The sequence below is a fragment of the Dendrobium catenatum genome, unplaced genomic scaffold, assembly GCF_001605985.2.
Source record: "Dendrobium catenatum unplaced genomic scaffold, ASM160598v2 fragScaff_scaffold_1288, whole genome shotgun sequence".
In the NCBI taxonomy this organism is placed as follows: domain Eukaryota; kingdom Viridiplantae; phylum Streptophyta; class Magnoliopsida; order Asparagales; family Orchidaceae; genus Dendrobium; species Dendrobium catenatum.
Window position 1 is genome coordinate 56,059 of NW_021319750.1, and position 24,144 is coordinate 80,202.

The 24,144-nt window shown below is 35.1% G+C and overlaps 1 protein-coding gene across 1 annotated transcript in view; it reads left to right on the plus strand.

Annotated features, from left to right (window-relative positions):
• LOC110092215 (plastidic glucose transporter 4) overlaps positions 1-22,936 on the plus strand; it is a 28,683-nt gene extending 5,747 nt beyond the window's left edge. Inside the window, exons 7-13 of the mRNA XM_020816666.2 lie at positions 8,925-9,018; positions 9,146-9,299; positions 10,158-10,304; positions 10,422-10,495; positions 11,161-11,249; positions 11,369-11,483; positions 22,497-22,936. Coding sequence (XP_020672325.2) covers positions 8,925-9,018; positions 9,146-9,299; positions 10,158-10,304; positions 10,422-10,495; positions 11,161-11,249; positions 11,369-11,483; positions 22,497-22,679 — 856 coding nt within the window. The 3' untranslated portion in view covers positions 22,680-22,936. The remainder of the gene's footprint in view (positions 1-8,924; positions 9,019-9,145; positions 9,300-10,157; positions 10,305-10,421; positions 10,496-11,160; positions 11,250-11,368; positions 11,484-22,496) is intronic.
• Positions 22,937-24,144: the final 1,208 nt, after the last annotated feature.

Consider the following 24,144-nt stretch of genomic DNA (forward strand, 5'->3'; position numbering starts at 1 on the left):
TAACTGCTGCCAAAATCCAGAACATAGAGTCTCAAAAGATCCTCCAATACTTGAATTGTCTTTTCGGACTGCCCGTCTGTCTGAGGATATAAAGTCGTACTAAAGTACAATTTTGTACCAAGCCCCTGCTAAATGCCTCTTCATAATCTTGAGGTAAATCGATCGTCACAATCGAATACAATCACCTTCGGCACACCATGTAATATGATAATATCCCTGACATATTTCTTTGCTAACTTGTCAATTGGATCAATCTGTCGATTTGAAATGAAATGTGCTGACTTTGTCAGTCGATCAACTATAACCCATGTGACATCATGTCCCTGCCTCGATCTGAAAAAATCCATAGCAAAATCCATTGTCACCTCCTATTTCCATTCAGAGATAGGTAACGACTACAAAAGATCGCCTAATTGTTGCCACCAAAATATTCCTACATCTTGCTACTTCTTGGATGAATAGTATAACTTGAATAATGTGTCTCATGTAGAATCTCAGCTCTCAGATCACCAACCGATGGAACCCATAATCTATCATTGCAAAAAAATGACTCCATAATCATATATTAAAAGTTTAAGTGTCTTACCAGCCTTAATCTTATTACTCAACTTTAGATACTCTATATCTGATTTTTGAGCTTCATGAATTCTTTCATGCAAAGTACATTGAATAATCATCTAAGCTAACAAACTCGAATTTGTATTAACAAATATCATATATATTTCTAACTTATCCAAATCTCGAATAAGAATTAAAGAAGTAAGCAACGAAATAGAAATATATGATGACTTCCTACTCGAAGCATCTGCTACTACATTTGTCTTATCAAGCTGAATATGAATAGACAAATCATGATCCTTGATCAACTCTAACCACCTTCTCTGCCTCAAATTCAGATTCTTCTCAATAAAAATATACTTCAAGTTCTGATAGTCAGTTAAGATCTCGCATCTGACTCCGTATAAATAATGCCTCCAAATCTTTAATGCAAATGCAACAGCAGCTAACTCTAGATCATGTATCGGGTATTTCCTCTCATGTGGTTTTAATTGTCGAGCCACATATGCAATAACTATACCGTACTGCATCGGTATGTATCCCAAACCTATCAATGATGCATCACTGAAAACCTGAAAATCATATGTACATGAAGGAATGGTCAGAATCACAACAAATTTCAACCGATCCGTCAACAGCTAAAAACTCTCCTCACACTCTGCAGTCCATATGAAAGATACTAACTGCTAAGTTAGTCTCGTCAAAGGCAAAATAATCTAAGAAAACTCTTGGCCATATTGTGGATTAATAATGAAAAAATATTGAAATTTACCTAGGATTTAGTGAGTGAGCTAAACAATGTAAATGATGCAAGCAAAAATTTGGGAGAGGGCCCCAAATTTTTGCTAACAAAAGAAACTCTTGCTAGATAATAGAAGATTACAATATCTCACAAAAACTAAACGAATTAGACAAAAAACAAACTTTTTATATCATAAAGACTCTTACAAGATGCTTACAATCGACACTTAGAAAAGGACTTACAAACTTAAGAAATAAAGACTTAAACTAGACGACACCCTAAAATTGCTGCACTTGGAGAAGAAAGATACAGATGGAGTGGCACTTGCGGAGAGACGAAGAGATTAGAAGCCAAGAAGAAGGGTGGAAAGAGCCCGCAGGATTTCCGGAGGGGATGAGAAAGAAGGGTGGAAAGAGCCCGCAGGATTTCCAAGCAACCCGCAGGTTAACAAAGATTTTTTTCCAAAAATCACAGATCGCATTCACTTTTTATTTCATCACAAAACATCTCATATATAGGCAATAGGGGAGAAACTTAACAGCCCAAAACCCCCTCAAATCCCATATAAAAATAATAGAAATGAAAGGCCAAAAGTCACCTTGCATGATATCCCAAGAGTCACTGCCATTTCCAAGCAGAACAAGGCCACGAAACCAGCCAAATACAAAGCCAATGCCACGGTTTCAACACAGGAAATCAGGAGTTTTTTTGTTATAGAAATCCCAAACGGCACAACAATTCTCAAGGAGGAGGTCACGGTTTCAATAGCCAAGCACAGGAATCCAACATGTAATTCACAGTTTTCAGCAACCAAACAGCCACCACTTTTAATGAGAGAAAGGGGACCACGGGACAGAGAAACCGAAGCAATTCATGGGAGGAAAACCAGCAGAAAACCGCAGCAGCTCAAGAGGTAACAGGAAGTGGAAAAGGCAAGTTTCACTCACCCAAAAGCTTGCACACTTCAATTTTAATTTCATAACTAAACATTAGCTCATAATAAGCTAATCTTTCACTAGACATTAATGAGCTAGGGAAGTCAAAAATCAAATATTATGATTTGATTTGACCCCCCTTTGCCTACATCAAACTCCCCTTCTTGCAAACTCAGCTCCTGATGAGTTGGTTGTTGATTCCCTTGAGGAGGTGAATAGTGCTCATCCAGTTCTTTGAGTTTCTCTCCAAATCTCTTCAAAATTTCTTCCTGATTCTTTTCAAATTGTTGTTGTAGATATCTTTTGTACTTTTCGAATTTTTGATCACATAGGAACATGTGATACTAAAGCTTGTATAGCCGATCTTAAAGCGGATCCGTTGAATCACCTTCTGTAGGAATCCATCTGTCCAACGGGAGTGGGACATCAGGATTGTCATGATTGAACTCCTCCATAAATTAAGCTATTTTTTGTTATTTTTCATTTTTTTACAGACTCAAAAAAGACTAAAAAAAATCAACCTAAGCTTAGACTCACAATAAGATTCATGACACAACACGACAAAACTTGACAAACTCACAATAAAATTTGACAACTTCAACTTGACAAACACAAACCTAGGATTTCCTAACTTGCTCTGATACCAAATTGATGCAAGCAAAAATTTGGGAGAGGGCCCCAAATTTTTGCTAACAAAAGAAACTCTTGCTAGATAATAGAAGATTACAATATCTCACAAAAACTAAACGAATTAGACAAAAACAAACTTTTTATATCATAAAGACTCTTACAAGACGCTTACAAACGACACTTAGAAAAGGACTTACAAACTTAAGAAATTAAGACTTAAACAAGACGACACCCTAAAATTGCTGCACTTGGAGAAGAAATATACAGATGGAGTGGCACTTGCAGAGAGACAAAGAGATTAGAAGCCAAGAAGAAGATGGAAAGAGCCCGCAGGATTTCCGGAGGGGATGAGAAAGAAGGGTGGAAAGAGCCCGCAGGATTTTCAAGCAACCCGCAGGTTAACAAAGATTTTTTTTCCAAAAATCACATATCACATTCACTTCATATTTCATCACAAAACATCTCATATATATAGGCAATAGGGGAAACTTAACAGCCCAAAACCCCCTCAAATCTCATATAAAAATAATAGAAATGAAAGGCCAAAAGTCACCTTGCATGATATCCCAAGAGTCACTGCCATTTCCAAGCAGAACAAGGCCACGAAACCAGCCAAATACAGAGTCAATGCCACGGTTTCAACACAGGAAACCAGGAGTTTTTTGTTATAAAAATCCCAAACGGCACAACAATTCTCAAGGAGGAGGCCACGGTTTCAATAGCCAAGTGCAGGAATCCAACAGGTAAGTCACGGTTTTCAGCAACCAAACAGCCACCACTTTTAATGAGAGAAAGGGGACCACGGGACAGAGAAACCGAAGCAATTCATGGGAGGAAAACCAGCAGAAAACCGCAGCAGCTCAAGAGGTAACAGGAAGTGGAAAAGGCAAGTTTCACTCACCCAAAAGCTTGCACACTTCAATTTTAATTTCATAACTAAACATTAGCTCATAATAAGCTAATCTTTCACTAGACATTAATGAGCTAGGGAAGTCAAAAATCAAATATTATGATTTGATTTGACCCCCCTCCCCCTTGCCTACATCAGTAAATGTGCATTACTTTTGCTCCACATATCTTCTATAATAACATAAATAACATCCTAAAAGCTTGAATTTTCATGAAGTGAATTACTCTCATATCTATATTTAATTTCTTTTGTTTTGGCTAGCATTGAATCCCACATCTCATAAATGAGATGTAAACAAGACTTATCCGTATCAGCTACTCTCAACATCTCATAAATTGTATCTATAAATCATCTAAAAGCTTCTCCTTTACATACCTAGCCTTTCCAATATCATCTTCCCTATAACATGATCATTTGTCACTGATCACCATAGCTTGAAGAGCTTTTTTTTTTAATCTTCTCAACATCATTATAATTGAGGCAAATGAGTTTCAGCAACTGCAAGCATCATCAAATTAGAGAAATCATTAAACATAGAGAGTCTCATTGAGTGATTCATAATAAAATTCCTAATTACAACTGCATCTCCAATAATCACTGTGATCCAATGACATTCATTGCAGGTGATTTTGTTTGCCTCGGTATTCTTAGCTGCACAAATGTTCTTCAAGGTAAGATTAAGTGTGTGCACAATACATGGTATCCATAAAATATGAGGATAGTCTTGCTCTACAAGTAGACCTGCAGCTCTACAAATAGCTGCATTATCAGTAATGACCTTTGAAGGCCCCACCATCATGATAATTTTTTTTATTAAATTAGAAATGTAGAACTTATCCTTGTAATGTCCTTCACAGTTTACATCTTTGATAAACATATGATAGCTCTTTGTTACAGCCATGAAGTTGATAAGTGATCTTCTTTGTGAATCTGTCCACCCATCACAAACCAAAGTAACTCATTTTTACTTTCAAACTCCTCTAGTAGGCTCGAGCAAGTTCTCAATATTATCCCTCTCTTTGCAACAACTTTGTTCTAATGACATTATATCCTGGTGGCATATATCCTGCAAGATTATTATTTTATGCGTAGGTAAAGGCATTCTGTAATGTGGATTCCTTGCTAGGTTAAAAAGAAGTCCAGCGGAGAGGTACCGACCAGTACCGAGCTGCATCGAGTTCGGGTATCGAGCGGTACCGAGCAGTACCGACTTCCGGTACCGAGCCTACAATGAAGAAAACGAACAAAACGAACCTTCACTGCTCGTGTCACCTTCACTATTCGTGTCGTTGAGCTGCTTTGTCAACGAACGATAATCCTGTCGGCTTTAATGCTTGCGTCGATGAGCCTCTTTGTCTACGAAGGATGATCTTGCCCACTTCTATGCTGGCATCTTCAAATCGCTCCTTCGACTACAACGAAGAAGACGAACGCCTGTGCGGAAACGAACCTTCACTGCTTGTGTCACCTTCACTGGTCGTGTCACCTTCATTGTTCGCGTCATTGAGCTGCTTTGTCAACAAAGGATAATCCTATCGGCTTTAATGCTTGCGTCGTCGAGCCTCTTCGTTGATGAAGGATGATCTTGCCCACTTCTATGCTGGCGTCTTCAAGCTGCTCCTTCGACTACAACGAAGAAGACGAACGCCTGTGCGGAAACGAAAAACCTATCTTGCGGAAATGTTTAAGACGCATAAATGAATAGGGATATCGAGCGGGTAGCCGAAATGAATAGAGCGAATTGCAGCTCCGTTTTTTTTTATTTTTTCATTTTTTAACCGGACACGCGTATCCGATATGTGTCCTGTCAAATTTAAATATATTTTAATTGGACATTGCAAAGCCGTATCTGACACGTATCCGTGCCGTATCGGAGGTGTATCCATTTCCGACGCGTGTTCGATGCAGCATGCCTCGTAAATAGGAGTATCGGTGCTACATAGGGGGGGTGTGTATCCTGTAGCTTTGCATTTAAATTTCCACTTAAAGTTCAACCAAGTGATGTTTGCAATGACTTAGAAATCAACTTTGTGAAGACGGAAACGGATATTAGATTTTGTTGTTATAAATATCGTTTTTAAATGTAGTATTTCCTATGTAGCAAGCACTATCCTCATTACCTCATTTTACCTAAATCTCTAAGTAGCAAAAGCCAAAACCAAGAGCTGGTGGGGACAAAGGTGGAGGACAAGTAGGATAATAGGTTGGTCAGGTGAAATCTGGGTTTTTTTTTTTTTGCATTTTGTAGATTATTGTTAAAAGAATGATATTTCGTATTGATCATTGTGTGGAGACTTATGTCATTATTGATCATCAATTGGTCACTGAATTTCTAATTTATAAAGTATATTTTAGTTTTTTACATGTAAATATATATGTAATATGCAAACAAGGTGTTAGAAAGTCTTCATATTGCAAAGTACATGTCTGCATCATACCATTCATGATTAAATTATTACATCAATTTTAAATTGTGAAAAAAACATATTTGAAGTATAGAACTCTACCAACACTTCATTAAATTACTGATTGATGCAGAATGTTGATTTACAGTAGCTTAAATATATCATACAAGTTACTGATTGATGCAGAATGTTGATTTGCATGTTTATAAATTAAGATATATGATTTAAATGTTCAATAATGGACATGCAATAAGCTTACGAAAGTTTATGTTAGGTGTGATAGATTGTCAATGATATATTTACGATAACTCTATATGCAGGGCAATATAGGTGAGCCTTTACAAAGAAAAAAAGTTCCTCAAGTAGTTCAAATAGTGATAATCTTTGATTTCAACTAGGCTTTATTAAACCTTATTATTTAGCATTTGGGCTCGATTATGTCCCTATGGTATGTGGTGTGGGTCTGTTATTATCTACTATTTTTGTATTGCTGATGAATCCATACATCAATCTATGTAGATAAGATAGTCTATGATAAGAAATAAATAAAATAAGCAAATAAATATTATTATATGATTATTTTATTATTTTGATACTTGTATGTTTGATTAGTGTAATCATATAATGTTTGTACATTAAACATCTCTTTGAAAGTTCCTTACAATAAGATTACTTCACTTATTGTTATCCTGTGTTATTACTCGAACAAATTTCACTTTACAATGATTACAAGTAATGTACAAGATTAGCCTATGATTATAGTTTAAATTTTAAGTCTAGTTCATGATTAACATATCATATTTTTTTATTTCCTTGAATATTTGAAAATTATATTTGAGTTGTTTATCTTATTGAGCATTATAGCTCACCAGAAATTACTATGGCTATTGTTTCAGGTAAAGGGAAAGACAAGATTGAGCCTAAGTGATGATCGGTTTTGAATCAACTATTCTATGTTTTGATGCTTAGTTTTAGTAGTAAGATATGAAACTTGATCAAGTATTGTATATCATGAAAGTTATTGTTATGAATTTAAATTCTGATGTTTATTAGAAGCTTTGTAGTTAAATGAATGAAATGTTTTGGGATTTTTCCATGCAATTGGAATTGTGTTAATTTATTAGATCTCTGAGTTAGGAATTTTTAAAGACTGGTAGATTGCAAGGATTTGGTCAATTGACCATTCAATGACTTATTTGGTGGACCTAGATCATTTTACCGAGATAATTACACCTAATTTAGGGATTTGATTCAAAATGAGCATTAGCTTATAGAATTAACCCATTTTCACCAAATAAGTCAATTGATCGTTTAATGACTTATTTGGTGGACTTAAATTAACTGAGTAAATTTAGTTTATAGAATTAACCCATTTATTCTATTGAATGTTCCATGGGGTTAGACTTAGGCTATGTGGATCCATGGGGGTTGACCAATCCAATTAACTATGTCCAATTGAATCTAGATGTGGCCAAATTGGGTTCTTTATGGTTGATTAAGGACCCAATTGAGGATCAATTTACCTAGCGAAGGGAACGGGTCACTTAGGTATTAAGAGAACTAATTGACTCAACCAAATTTACCAGGGTTAAACCAAGGGTTTAAGGGAGCATGTCGCCACAAAAAGCCAATTTAGGGCTTCATTGAGCATATAGTTTAGTTTAAATCAAATTATGGTCAATCATGACTGAGCCAAAGGTCAATCATGAGTGAAGATATTAATTAGCACCAATTTAGAGGTCACCAATTTAGAGAGACTGATTGGCTCAACTAAACTAACTAGGATTAGCTAGGGGTGTCAAATTGGGTTGACGAGTTAGGTTCGGATCATATTTTAAATTGATTTGACCCAAATCCAGTTAACTCGAATCCTACCTGTTTAATAAATGGGTCAAAAATAATAACTCAAACTCAATCCACTAGCAACTCGAACCCGACCCGTTAGTTTGTTTTGGTTAAAAATTAGAATTTGTTAACTATAAATTTAGCATATTTGATAAAAAAATAGAAAGATGCCTACAAGTAAAAAAATTAAGAAAAAAAAATGAAACGAGACATTTTTGGGTAAAAAATGAGTTCGCATGTCAACCTGAACCTGATCCATTTATTAAATGGGTTAGCCCAAACCTAGATTTTTTTAGTCCGGTTCAGGTCGAGTCAATGTTTTACACCCCTAAGTTAACCTTGGTCTAGTTGGGAGCACATAACTAAATAAAGCTAATTTAGGGCATTTATGAGTACTTAGGTTAATTTAGAGTAGATCATAGTCAATCATTAGTAGGCCAAAGTTAATCACGACCATAGAGATTAACCAAGACTAATTAAGGGGTCAATATGTGGAAGATGAAGCTAGGACCAATTTAGGGTTAATAGCACTAGAGGATGTTGATTAGATTCATTTTTGGACCCGCTTGGTCATAGAGGTAAGTCAATATTAGTTTAGGGTCAATTGAAACCTCAAAGATTTGAGGATTACCTTGCATTGTCCAACTGCATCACATAAGTAGGTCAAGACTAGTCTAGGGTGAATTAAAACCTAGTAGCATCGCTGATTGGCCATGACCTGAGGAACCTAACTTGGCATAGGGTCTAGGCAATGTGTGCTCAAAACCTAGGCAATAGAGGACTAGATCTTTCCAATGCATTTTTGGAGTCAACCAACACTTTCTGGAACTCAGTTTTATACGAGTGTTAAATTCTCTTATTTTCCATTGTGATTTGTTTTATTTTTTAAAATAATTCAGGTGGCGCTCAATGTTTGGTATTGCAATTATTCCATCAATTCTGTTGGCACTAGGGATGGCTATCTCCCCTGAGAGCCCCCGTTGGCTTGTTCAGGTTTCTTCATCTCAATAAATCCTGAATAGTTCTAATTATCACGCTATTTATTTTGCTTGGAAAACTGTTGATGCATTTTATAACCCAGCAATAGTATTTAAATGCACTTAATGGGATGCTCTTTCAGCAAGGAAAATTTAGTGAGGCAGAAAATGCTGTAAGGATCCTCTATGGAAAAGAAAGAGTTGCTGAGGTTATGCATGACCTTAAAGCAGGCGGTCAAGGTCGCACAGAGCAAGATGCTGGTTGGTTTGATCTTTTCAGTAAGCGGTACTGGAAAGGTACATATGACCTTAGGGCATCTATATTTACTATTCGGATTGCAAGATTGTATGCTTTGTGCTTTTTGCAATCTGCGGTGCTGATAAATTGGACTGCTTGCTTAAATTTTCATTTTTCCTTAAGTTGCATATTTAGCATGGTATCAAATTTCTTACTACTATTTTATGCGTGATGAGGCTGTAATTTTTATGCCTTTTATGACTTTATGACTTATGGCATATCAAAGATCACAACTATATGTAATTTAAAAGAACTTTCACTAATCAGTCTCTGTAGGCTTATGAATGATGTCTATTTGTAAAACGAATTTTGACTGCCGTTGAACCATTCCTTTAGGCCATACAAATCATGCCTCTAGTGACTTCAATTCGATAAAGGGAAACTTTTATTGCAAGAAAGGAAAATTGCACCGACGAAGGATGACATCATAATTAACTTTGGTGTTTGTTAAACTTTAATTGATTGATTTTATAGTTTTTTTTTTCCTAATTATTTTTACCATCCCAAACTTTTATTCATGCCAACCATTTTTCCACCCTGAGTTAAGCTTTTAGATTGTACTACAGCTGTTTTAGCAGAGCCTTCTATTTACTATGATGTGAGTGAATTTGCTTTTTACGTTGAACGGATGAATAGAAAAATAATTTTAATTGATTTTTTGAAAGATAATTAGCGAAGCACTTTTAGTTTAGCACTTTTTATCAGATAAATGTACAATTTTTTACATCAGATCTCAGCTTTGATTGCATAGGGCTTTTTATATGCTCAATTATTAGCATGGCTCATTTTTCTGTGGTCAGTTACATACTAAGGAAGACTGAACATGTTTTCTTTTAACCAATTCTTGACAAACGTAGTTGTAAGTGTGGGGGCAGCATTATTCTTGTTTCAGCAGCTTGCTGGAATAAATGCTGTGGTCTACTATTCTACATCAGTCTTTCGAAGTGCTGGTATTGCTTCCGATGCAGCAGCTAGTGCTTTTGTTGGGGCATCGAATGTCCTTGGTGAGTTCGCCCAAATTCTAATTCTAACACTAACGAAGCTGATGATAGTTGAATTATATTTCTGCATATATTAGTAGAAATAATTCACATCTTTAAGCAAACTTCATTGCTTTACAGGCACTGCCGTAGCATCATCTTTGATGGACAGGAAAGGAAGGAAAAGCCTCCTCTTGATTAGCTTTATGGGAATGGTAGGGTCTATTCTCCTAATAAGAAATATTGCTTTAATGTTTCATGGGATTAATTCTATAATTGGTTTTCAAAAGATAACTTCCCTTTTATGTTAAATAATTCAGTCAGGGTTCATTTGGGTGCTTGGAGTTAGAAACCATACTTTGAAAATTGATGAATTTACTATATTCTATCATTTGGTTGGATTTATTTTGGAATCAATATTGATTATAGACTCTACAATAACTTTCAAAATCCCTTAAAAATGAATGTTTTATTTTTAAACATGAAATGAAACATATATTATATCTTCAAGAAACAAATGAGTCCGTTTTACATTACCTGCATTTTGTTCTCATTTACACAGTCTTTTACTTTAAGTTAATGTGATACTACACAGCTGTGCATATGTGATGGTTTTTTTCATTTCTTCGAACCTGTGATTATGCATTTTCTACAAGGATATTCATTCTAGGCAGGACACATTCCTTTTCTTGTAGTTTCATTAATTGCACTGAAATCTATTGTTTTCACCCCATGATGAGGAGCTTCTTTGTATTTCGATAATCATGCTACATTAACTTACAGCTTCATTGTCTAAAGTTTCTTAGATCCATTACGTCTTATTTTTCTGTGATACTATGTAATTTCTCTGTTTTGAAATAAATCATTATTCTTCATCAAGGCTGCTTCAATGCTGCTTCTTTCCTTGTCATTCACATGGAAGGTTCTGGCACCATATTCTGGAACACTTGCTGTTCTTGGGACGGTTCTGTAAGTCAAGATTTTCCCAATGATAACGCCAATGCATTTCATCGTTTAGTTTTACACCTTCTGTTTTATTTTCTCAAAGTTCATCATCCGATAATGACTATTTATGTGCATTGCAAAAGCTACGTGTTGTCTTTTTCGCTTGGTGCTGGACCAGTACCAGCTCTTCTGCTCCCTGAAATATTTGCTTCCAGGATCAGAGCCAAGGCAGTTGCGCTGTCTTTGGGTATGCACTGGGTGAGTTTCTCGGTGATCTATCTCTTTCACATTCTTTCAGAATTCTGTATTCGAACAGATTTTAATTCCATGTGGAAACTTGTTCAATTTTTTTAGCATAAGCAATCAGGGTTACCACCCTAAAAGCAAAAACAATCTTTATTAGTACTAAATCTTTCTGGCTGTCAAGTGCGAAAAAGATTTTGGTGTTTAAGATGATTAATATAAAATTTTAAAGTAAAGAAATATTCTTATGATATTTATTTATCTTGAGAATCTATATAATCCAGTACCACAAGAATTAATTTGGTACACAATATTTAAGTTATTATAGATAAGTACCAAGGAACATTGAGTAGTAATTAAGTAATTGCATTGTGATAAAAAAGTTTTCAATCATACTAGGATTAGTTCAAAGATTAATATTAAGTCTACATTCTTTTGTTAAATTAGAGATACTTACAAAGTATGTTAAATTGATGAAACCTTCACTAAATTAAATGATAAGTTTGAACACAGAGAGAAAATATTATAAGATAAAAGTTTTTGGTTAGCTGAACAAAGGGCAAGTATATGCTATGCAATTTAGTGTATATAACATAATAATTATTAATTAATATTATTAAAAGTTAAATTGATACGTATGTGTGAAAATTAAACCTTGGATCTTTTTATGGAGGAATAGAGATGTAGATGATTATAAAATTTTTAGAGTTAAGGATAGGTGATTAGAATGATATTTCCTAGGAATATTATGTGATAAGAAAAAAATTGGAAAGAAATATAAATTTTATATGATGCAACTAGACTTGATGCCTTGGATGGATCTTAGTGTTGGGCAAGAAGAAGTTATTGATAACAAAGTTTAGTATGGTAGAAATGAAAATGTTATGTATACATAGCAAACATAGGAAGTATAAGTTGAGAATTGAGTATAATATAGTGATGGTGAGAGTAGAATCTATTGAAGATAAGGTAATAGAAAATAGATTTACATATTTTGGGCCTTAAAAAAGCTAGAAGTTCCGCCAATAAGATGAGTACAACCACAACAACAACATCAAGCCTTTATCCCACCAATAAGATGAGTAAATAAAATTAATTTTGAAAGTTTTGACCTGTACTAATAACCAAAATGAAATCATAAAAATATATATAATACATTAAATACCTGCAATATCTAGTGGCCCATCCCCAAATCCTGTGCAAAACTTGCTCAAACCACGCCGCCTGCTACAGTGTCGTAGTCTGCGAACGGCGCCGAAGTGTCCTGTCTCTTGTGTGTGTAGCCCGCCTCAATCGGACCTCACAATCGTCGTTAAATACCTGAGCAAACGAAGGTTTCGTTAAACATAGTACGACGCTACGCCACCGGATCCATAACATGTATACAAGTGGATAGAATTGTCTACGAGCTCCCAAATAGAATGCTGCATTCAAATAATGGTTGCATGTACAACCAAGTGACGTCAAATATCCCAAAATGCCCCACACATGCATTGTAATATATGTGCACATAGGTACACAAAAGGGCATGTGTAATCATACACCCACATGGGCCCCGACGAGCGTATTATGGATACACACGTGACGTCTAGGGATGTTGCGCGAGTCAATAAATGAACGTAATTCGAGCCCAATCATTTTATATGGATAGATAGAAGTCGACACAACTCAAATTATCAAACAAATATATGGTCAAGGCATCAATCGGAATATCTGTTTTATACGTACATATAAGACTTTCAAAATCGATGACAAAAGAAATTCATCAACAAAGTCATAAAGCCTACAAAACCTGATCCTCTGTCGACAGCTCGACATAGTCGACAATGTTCAATTCACAAATGGAAATGACCCTAAACACCCCGACGATGAACGTGTTGAATACAAATCAACCAGAAGGGGTCCATTCCAAATAATTCAAAATGCCATTCAAATGTCCGAAAATCCAAATTTCCAAAAATATTCCAAAATTCAAGTATTTAAAATTGAAATTAAACTGTTAAACCCTTAAAGCAAAATTCATCCACCCTCCGCAATAGTTTGCCGGGATGGACAAATTGAAATTTACTTCAGCTTACATAGAGCTAATGCCTAGTTAAAAATATCATTAGGATCTATTTTCAAATAATCTTCTGTCATAAGGATGTGGTACATGTTTTCTAACAAACAGTTTTGCCGCCAAATGGCACTGCAGGTAAACGGTTATGGTTCGGGACCCTCTGAACCGAGTGGTTCTGCCGCCAAATAGCACCACTAAATTACGGTTATGGCCAGAGCCAATATGTTTCTTATTGGCATCAAATCCTTGAGATATGAATTAATATGATATAATCGATAGGGCACAAAGCCCTCTGTTAGCTAAGTTGGATTCAAATTTGTCCCCTTAGATAAAATCCACCCCAGGTCTATAAGGTACCCTAGGACGAAGCAACCCATGGCTGCCGACAAGGATCCTTCTGTCAGGTTGGGTCGACTACCTCCTCTGACTAAGTAGATCAGGGACCATGATGGCCTGGGACGACGGAACCATGAGATCTTGATCGAGTCCATCATCCATCACTCACCATCCGTTTTAAGTGCAAGATGCTGAAATTTCAATTTTTTTAATGTTAAAATTTCCAACCAAACTTCCAAGTATCCATAAACGCATGCTGCTACTATACATCAGATACTGCTTATTTTTATGTATATGATTGACGACTAATCTTAATCAAAAGTTCTCTCTCGTTACCTGGTAGGGTAATTAACTATAGGGGCTTGCGCCTATAGGAAACCAGAACTTAGATCATAAAGTCCTCGTAAAATGAGGGCGAAATCTTTGGGTAGTATCTTATTTACAAACTCATCCGCTTTCCAAAATTTACCCTGGAACTTAATCCGTTAAAACACCCCCGAAAAAAGCAAGCGGGGGAGGCCAGTGCCGAATTTTTGGAGCCCACAAAAAGATTAGGAAAGTAAAGACTGATGTTAAGGTGAATAGAAGTAGTGATAAAGAGTTGCACAAATGGGCTGAACACTTCATGCCATACTCAATCAGAATAAATGGTGGACAAGGATTTGTAAAATCAACACCAAATAATTGTGATAAGGATATTAATGATTAGTTACAATTTTTTAAGAATTCAAAATATTTATTTATTTTCCCTATTGATTTTGTCAAAATTTTGATTTTGAAGTGGATGGATTCATGCTTCTTAGTTGGAGCTTGTTGAATTTTTCTAAGATGACTTGTTAGAGCAAATATATGCATAGGGAATGTTAACCTATTCTTCCTAATGAAAATAATGTCAAGAAACTTTTTTTTCTCATATACTTTCATTCTTCAATAAAATATATAGTGATTGCCTATAATATGTGGGTAGAAGAAATCCATCAGGAAAGTACGTGTGGCACGTTTTCCTATATCTTATTACTTTTAATTTTTAGTTTATTAATTTATAATAAAATTTTGTCCTCTGCACATAAAGTGCATCAAACATATGCTTAATAAGAGTCATCTTATTTGATAATAGTCCATTATGATAATAAGTAATTTATTCAATAAATGTTTGTTATATGTAAATTTCTTATTTGATCTCACATTCTCGCTACTAAATTTTTCTCATACAGTCTAACAGTCTTTGCAAAAATGATCTAGCAAAATCTTTTAACATAGATTTAGTAAACAAAATTTTATGAAAATTAGGTAAGGGATAATGATCAAGTAGTCTTCTAGGCTGTTTCACCAATCTAAGAATGTGAAAGTTCTTATGTGTGTTCAGAGGTAGGGCATGGTGATATGTATTTCAATAATGTTTATGATTAAATAATGAATACATGATTAAAATGAGAAGTTATAATATTTGAAATGCAAAGATCTAATCAATGGACATGCCCATCATTAATATAAAACTTTTGCAGTCAAATTTACAAATTATAAACAATAGGCAAATCTTGCTGCTTACAACAAAGTCAACCAATTATCATGGCAAGCTTAAATTCATCTAAATGTGTATTTTGTTGAATTTCACTAAGGCCTCGTTTGGAATGGTTAACTTTGCCTTTTCCGTCTCGAAGTGGAAAAGTTATTTTTGAATTGTTGTTTGAATGTGACATTTTTGTAAAAATGCTTTTACAAAACAATATTTTTTTATTGTTTTTAAAAGCTTTTGTTATATGCTTCTTCATTACAAAACTTCATTCTCTCAACCAATGCTTTTAAAACTACCTTTTATAAAAGGTACGGGGTAACCAAACGAAGCCTAAGTTATCAAAGAAAGCTAAGTTGAACTACCGCAATATGAAACTTAAAATATTGCATAATTGCATCTTGCCATTATGAAATTAATTCAAACTCATAGGCAATGTTATGTGCCTTGGTTTGTAGAACATAATCGAAACAATGTGTGCTTTTGATCGTGAATGACCGAGGATGATTTCTCCATCTTGAATATGAGCTAATTTTTTTCATGAATTGATTAGGTGCCAATTGTTAAAGTTGCAAGTAGTTGGAGTTCATTTAGAGAAATGAAGCAATCAAGCAAGAAATTTTGACTTCCATTTGATGTAGTTGACCTCAGAGGCCAAGAATAAGGGGATGCTAGTTTTTTTCTATGTAGATAGGCTTCATGCTTTTTTTTTTTAAATTAAGATAGGCTTCATGCTTGTTCTCTCTTTTTGTAGGAAATAATCTCTTTGAATTTAGAATATCATATGGGAAGTAGAAGGAAGAAAATCGAGAAAATAAGTCTAGTTTTTATGTCAAAGATATTTTATGGCTTTTTGTTTGTGGATTTGAGGATTATGTAAAGGATCTATAGTTATTTTGGTGTGAACTAATTTGGATTTCAAAATTTAATTTTGGAAAGGCATCATGGCAAGAAATTTTTTTTTTAAACCAAAGGTAGTTAGTTTTGGTGGTTTGGAATTGATGGGGCTCAGTTTTTCGGTGTTGTAGGATAGTTGGGGCGGTGGGGCTGGCATTATGATTGTGATGTTAGAAATTAGGATTATGGATTGGTTTCCATTTTTTTGAATGCTTTTTATGGCCAATAGGAGTGATTTTTAGCTATGTTTTACATGATGCATATTGGTGGTAATCAAACCTCAAATCTCTTGTGAACTTAAGTGTAGTTAGGTTTTGATAGCAAGTGATGGGGACATGGAAGTACAAAGATTCTTTCTTGATCCAAAGAGCTTGGTTTGACTTGATGAGAGAGAGAGAAAGAAAAAAAGATGTCTAATGAAAATAGGAAAATTATGTGGCAAGTTAAAGGGATGATAGATTTAAGATTATACAATAAGAACATGAAAGATTGTACATGATAAGATTAACTCTATTACTCACCAAAGAGATTGATTGTGGAGATCAACAAATCCCTTGAATGTGGCCTGCCATTAGGGGTGTCAATAATTGACCCGACCCGATAACCCGACCCGAACCCGACCCGAAAAATTCGGGTTAGGGTCAACCCGTTTAACAAACGGGTCGGGGCTGGAGTTTCAACTTTTGACCTGTTTAAAAAACGGGTCGGGTCTGGGTCAACCTGGTAACCCGAAATTGACCCGGGATTGTCTCGGTAACTCGCTCATTTTTTTTCTTTTCCCGCGTGGCCGCGTGGGTTTGGGATTCAAAAGCCGAAAACTCAAAAGTCAAAACTCCAAATCGGACGTCAGTCACCTGTCACGAGTCACGTCGCCTGGCGAGTTGTCCGCGTCCGAATCCGACGTGCAACTTCGCCTCTCGCATGGCGTCCGCAGTCCGCACGGGTCACGACGCGGTGACGCCTGTCCGCACCGGCGCCGGACCGCCTCAGCCCCCTGGCCCCGGCTCGCGCTGGCATTTCCTGACTTCGGACCTTCGGCGACACCTGTCCGCACGGACCAGCGACCGCTAATCGCCTAACCTCTGTGCAGCCAGCGTCTCCGGCACCGCCTCCGTCTCGCCCCATTTTTAATCAAACGGGTCCGCGGGTCTGGTCGGGCCAACCCGGCAACCCGTACAGGTCGGGTTCGGGTCAGGATTCTTGACCCATTTAGCTAAACAGGTCGGGTTCGGGTTGACCACCCGTTTACACACGGGTCAAGTTGGGTTCGACCCGAACCCGACCCGCCGACCCGAATTGATACCCCTACCTGCCATCAAGCTTCCTCCATTGAATAAACTACATTTTTTTAATCAAAACATCAACGCTTCATCAAATCAACAAAATAAATGGTCAAATACAAACCCTAATGCTACTATGCAAAGTAGGGAAAGGTAGAGAGGGAGAGGGGAGGCCGTTTGAAAAGGAAGGTTGCCTTGATCGACCAAGCAAGGAAGATGTTCATTTTGTTTAATTTTCATGCAAATATGCAACTTCTTATGAAGTAACACAGGATTTTCTCATAATCTGAACTTCAAATTCAAATGAAATTTAAATTCTCAAAATTTTCGCATAAGTTCATTAAAATAAAACACACAAAAAGTCTTACAAATTAAAAATTATAACATAAAATAAATATTGTAATCCTAAATAAATATTTTAATTCATATTTTTCATCATGCTCTTGGATAGGGTTTAGTCTTCTTTTTGTTCTGACTCGTAGTTGGTCCAAAAATTTTGTGTTGCATCATAATCACTCTTGATCTCTCTTCTTTTTGCTACATGAGTTTTATCCTTCGTGATCTCTATCATGAAAGTAAAGGCAGATACCACTCTCCTTGGTTTTGCTCACATCAATGGATCTTCACAAGTCTCTATCTGGGCCTTCTTTTTTTTTTTGCCCTGACTCGACCTCTTGTCTTTTCTGTTCAAGAGAACCTATTGTGGTGTAACCAAAAGAGGAACGAACATGATTCTCTGTAGTTACCAAATTTATTTTTCTTCCTACTCACCGCACCTCAATCAAAATGAATATGGCTAACAAGGCTATCTGACATTGGGGGTTTAGGGAAGGTGCAAAGGTGTGAGTTAGAGGAAATGGTGAAGCAAATAATGGAATAATAAGAGAAATCTTCCCTTTTATTGGTTGATCGTTACTCTTAAGCTTTTGGGCCTAGGTTTTCTTTCTTCTTTTAGTGATGAGGAACTAGATTATAGGAGGTTCATAAGTCTTTCATGCATCATTACAAGGTTTATGTATAGAATAAGATGCAGATCCAACTCACGTGGAAGCCTAGTTGCTTCCCCCTAATCATTCTTACTTGCCTTTATGAGGCTAGCAAGACAAAGTAATTGTATTGGTAAGATGTTGGTGGGATGGACTATGGAGTGGTCACATGTTTGATTAGTATTCTTGTTGTGGTATGGTAGAGATGTTAATATGCTATCAGTTTGAAGATTTTCGATCACTGAATGGATGTTAGAATGTTTAGTTGATATTTGTTTAAATCTAGTAGCATGCCCGTATTGTGAAGTTGGCCCTCATGACGTCATTGGGCACTAACTCGAAAACTCTAAGTGAATTGTCTAGGACAATTCATGCATAGTCTGATCTTGGAATTCTATGGTTGACATGTGCACTCAAATAGATGATGATGTTACAACTTATTAAATGAGTCATAACTCTGGCCCATTGTATTTTATAACTGATGGGAAGGTGGAGGAAAGGTTAATGTTGGTGGAGACTAAGGGTAAATGTCGACTAGTCTAGAATTGTTTTGTAGATTTATGGTTGTAACTTTTTTATAGTGGTCCAGTGAATGAATGAGTTTTCTTTAATGGAAAAGGGTGAGGACCTTCAAATCAGAGGTTTTGAATGCCAGCTAACTAATAGAAATAATTTTAGGTTAATTGTATATGTGGATATGTAGATTATTCTTAATGTTAGGATTAACAAATCTTAACTGTGATTGATTGACAAATCAATCTAAGGGGAGTGGGGGATATGTCAGGGGAGTGGGAGCAATGGAGCATCAACTCTTCGTAGCACATTGGTTTTGTAAGAGGTCAAAAACTATTTTTTATTGAAGTAATGGGGCTTGAATAATGCGTTAAGTGTTGTAGAAAAATTAGAAAAACCCTTAGGAAAATACACCAAAATTTCCTCCATAAAAATTCATTGAAGTATCACATTGGTTGACCTCTCAAGATCACTCGGTTTATGGAAACTAACTGTACCACCCTGTTTGAAAGATTAATTAAACCTATGATTATTTCTCTTGAATTCTTAATGTTAATTGTTCGATATGGTTCCAAAATAATTTTTTCTGCATTCAGAATGTTTCCTTCAAATTCACATGTTCAACCTCTCAAATTCCAAAGAAAAAAATTATAACTAATTGTCATAAAATTTGGCCTCAATGATTAACCTAATGAGAGGCCTCCTTGCTTGTCCTTCAACAACTCGCATTCACTTGATGATCTGCTCCTATAGAGTTAAAAGTATTATGGTGATATGAGGATCATTACTTTATATGTGTCTATACTCTATATGAGTGGTGGAGTATTTTGTAGCTTTAGGTGTTTTTTGATATAATTTTTGTAGTTAGATAACTAATAATGAAACTAATTTTAAGAAGTGAACATATATCTCTTGACAGTGGGTTAGTTTACCAATCTGAATGCAAAATGAACCCTTAAGATGGGAAGATATAATATCTGATGGAAATCTGAGTAGAGAATTTATCCGAAGAGAAAAAAACTAGCAAATAGGCTATACATTCACGTAGTTTTTGGTGGATTCGTATCCAGAGAATTGAGAATGAGTTAATAATTGTTATTATACTTCTTAAGTGAATATTTTCAAATAGTTTCAACAGTGTTATCACAACTTATATCAACTAATCATAACACAAAGATTATGTAGATGAAGTGCTGATGAAAAAGCAGTATCATACAATGATTAATGAGTCTTGTTTATCAAATTAGGAGGCATCAAGAACAACCTACTAATGTCATGCTACAGCTTAAGATGCTCAATCAAGCGAGTCAAATTTAATAATGGAGGTTTAGGAGTAAGATCTAGGCCATATTATATGTCATATGATAGACGTGATTGAACTCCTTAAAATGTATGTTAAATAGGTTGGGGATCTAATATTAAGACATTTTTCTTAGCTGGCAAGGATGTGCCATTCTTCTTAAGGAGAGAAGTCTTATCCAATACGCCAGTGACGCCACTAAGATCAGAAAAGTCAGGCTGAATATTTGAGGCCAGATCAAATATGTGATTCTCAGAAGTTATTGGTGCATCAACTTTTTCAAGTAGAGAAATCTTTTCAAGCCTCATATTAGGGAGTTGATCAAAATGTTAGACTGAAAACATTTTATGTGTAATATTAACATGGATACTAAAATCAAATTAGGGTCTCGAGTCATTTGATAAGCATAAAAGGTAGTTGTGTCAATGGTTGAGCTAAGGACATTTAATTGAAGACTTACAAACTGTGTGTTTGGGGGAAGTTCTCTGTCATTTTCAAAATCTTGTGTAGTTATTTGACCATATTATTGGTTTAACCAAAATTATTTCAGTAATTTTTAATCATCTATATAATTGAACCTTTCATTCTATCTTGTCAGTTTTGTCATACATACTAAACTGTAGTTCTCCCAATTCCCTGCCGTCGGAAGTTTAAGGAGATCTTTTAACAGATAAGAGAAGTATACTAAGGTTATGGGGTTTAGGTTATCCCTTGCAATATCTAGATTTTAAAATTTCTTTTATGCTTAAATATGTTAATGGTTTTGATAGTCATCCATGTTATATAACTTAAAAGAAATTTAATTGTTTGAACCATTCTAAAAAATTATTAATATTGTGCTTAGTGTAGTGTTTCTTTAGTGATGTAAGCAGGTGCATGATTACAAACATATGGTACATTGTGAAGTGCTTTTACAAATATGAAAATGTTAAGATGTAAAGATGGAACAAAGTAATATTTGATGATTTGAGTAATGCTTGACTAAAAAAATTTTTGTGAGGGGACGGAATGGACCACTTAAGTTTCAACCTCTTTGTAGACAATTTAGATTTTTTTATTGAGCCTTTTTAGTTTAATAAATATGCAAATCACGTATGTATTCTTCTAATGCAAAAGAAGCTAAAATTATGGAGCCTTTAAGAATTTGTTGGCATCTCTTTAAGTTGCTGATTTTTCCTCTCAGGACAAAATATTTTGAGTTTTCATTTTTTTTGGCCTTCATACCAGTTGAAGGCAAGATGCTTAGTAGGTTTCAAGGTTGATATAGAGGTGGTGAAATGTTGACTAGTTTAGAATTTTTGGGTGAGATCTCCAAATTGGTTTGGGATGCTAGCTAATTAACAAAGGTAATTTTAAGTTAATTGGATATGTAGATAGAAACTTATGAATTTTTTTGTATGGATTTGTAATAATAGGTGGATAGCATGGGTTAGGGTTTTATGGAAGCGATATAGCTCAGTTTAAAAGAGTTGGCTGGTTTAAAGCTTTAAGAATTTGGTGGAGATGTAGGAGAACAAGTTTAGAGAGGGAGAGAGATATGATAGGGTTCGCAAAACTTATATATGGTTAATTCATAAATTAATCTGAAAGCTAGTAGCACTAACACAGCTCAAGTTTCGTTAGAGATCAAAAGCTTTTTCTTATTGAGCAATGTGATATAAATAATGCATGACGTGCTATAGAAAATAGGGAAACACACAAAGAAATACATCAAAATTTCCTCTATAAAAACTTATCTAAGGACTATATATTGGCGGGCTCCTTGATTCTCAGAAACAAACTTTTTTTTTCCAATTTGAAGAATTCAACTACATAGTTGATTAATTATCTTAAATTCTTAATTTAAGTTTATTGTTATCACTCCAAGTTAGCAGCATCTAATGAGTGATCTCGTTTGCCCTGCATCAAAAACTAGTTTCTTAATATTTATCACAGATTGCGACTCTTTGTCATCCATGAGATGTTGTGATAGTTTTTTCTCTTTTTCCGTCATTCCCTGGGAAAAGAGTACTTTATTTGACCTGTTATTGCACGGCACATCACTGTGTATTGTATCATATGGTCTTTTTTTTTTCCCTTCTTTGTTTTGACTGTCCGCCTACTGAACCATTAAAATTTTAGTAATGATTTTGTTCCTCTTGCAGATTTCCAACTTTTTTATTGGTCTCTTCTTCTTGAGTGTTGTGAACAAGTTTGGTATAAGCACTGTCTACTTGGGATTTTCAACGGTTTGTCTCCTGGCTGTTCTGTACATAGTAGGTAATGTAGTTGAGACGAAGGGCCGGTCTTTAGAGGAGATTGAGTTGGCTCTTAATCCTCCACTTTGATTTTATCCGTTATTAATTCAAGTCAGTACTGCATCTGTGCTCATGAAACTTGGAACTGTTAAAGTTTTGAATTTCAATCTGTAGGAGTTTTTATGATTAATAATGTAACCCGTTATGATCACCGAGCATTTTAAAACAATATTGTAAATGGCTCATTTGATTGATCTAAATTAGGAAATTAATGCTTATTAAGAAGTTTTCGACCACTACTTAGACATTTGGTTGAGTTGAACAGAAAGCAGTGCTTCATGTATTAATATTGTGAAGGCATCGGACTAAAACATTTAGGCCTTTTTTTTTTTTTTTTGGAAATTTGTTTTTTAAGGTTTATTGGCTTCTATATATTTTGCCTTTTGATTATTTTATTTTTTTAAGGTTATTCAATTTCAATTTTCAAATTTTATTAAGAAATGATTTCATCTGGGGAATAAAAACATTTTTTCTCTACATTTGCACGTTTGTGTAGACTTGGTTTGGGATAGTTTTATTATGGCTTTTTACAACTTTTTAGTATAAATTTCTAAAAATATATCAAAAAAGTGGTGGTCATATTGTTCCAAATGAAATCTTAGTCCCTGTTGGTTGGGACAACTAGTGGACACGTCAAAATATATCATCCATCATACAGATGCTAGCCTCAGTAGGAGACCCTCAAGGCTTTTTGTTGGGTATTATATCCTATATATTATTAATCATAATAGTTTTTGCTCCTAAAAAAATTTGGTCCTTTAAATTAATATAACTTTTAATAGATCAATTTTTTTTGTTGCACGAAAATAATGTTTTGTAAATGCAAAAGAGTAGTGAAATTGAATCGATTCAGTCATAGCCTGGGTGCTCTTCTTCTTCGTCTTTCTCTTTATCATAATAGCCTTGGTAATGGGAAAATAATACGTATTGAGTAACCTGGAATAAATTTATTCTTCTAGATCAATTGAGATAGACATGAAAGACGTTATTACATTTCAAATTATTGGAATCGATTGTTCCACCTATTCCTAAAGGAACGATAGAGTTTTGAACTCTTTGTTTGGCCTTTGCAACCTGTTATACTAATAGCAGAAGCTATATTGTATTAGGAATTATGCCCCGAGATTTCATAAACCGTTTGTTCTATCGCTTGTAAAAGGTCCGACGCATTCAATTCTTTTAAATAATGGACTTAAATGTCAGGTTTTCCTTGAGAGAATGTGTGATATATGTCGGGTTGTATACAAAATGATTTGATTCTTATGTAGCAACTATATACACTCCCACATTTCTAAGCAGAGAATCAACTTGCACTATTTATAAATAATTATCCTCAAATAGTCGAATATAAACTAGGTCCTCCATATGAGAGCCCCTTTAATGTGTCTTTAACTCAAAAGTCCTATTTTTTTATTATTATAAGGGTCAATTGTGCGTGTGGCTGAGCTTAATTGAATAAAATTCGAGGGGAAAATACACAAGAACATTTATATAG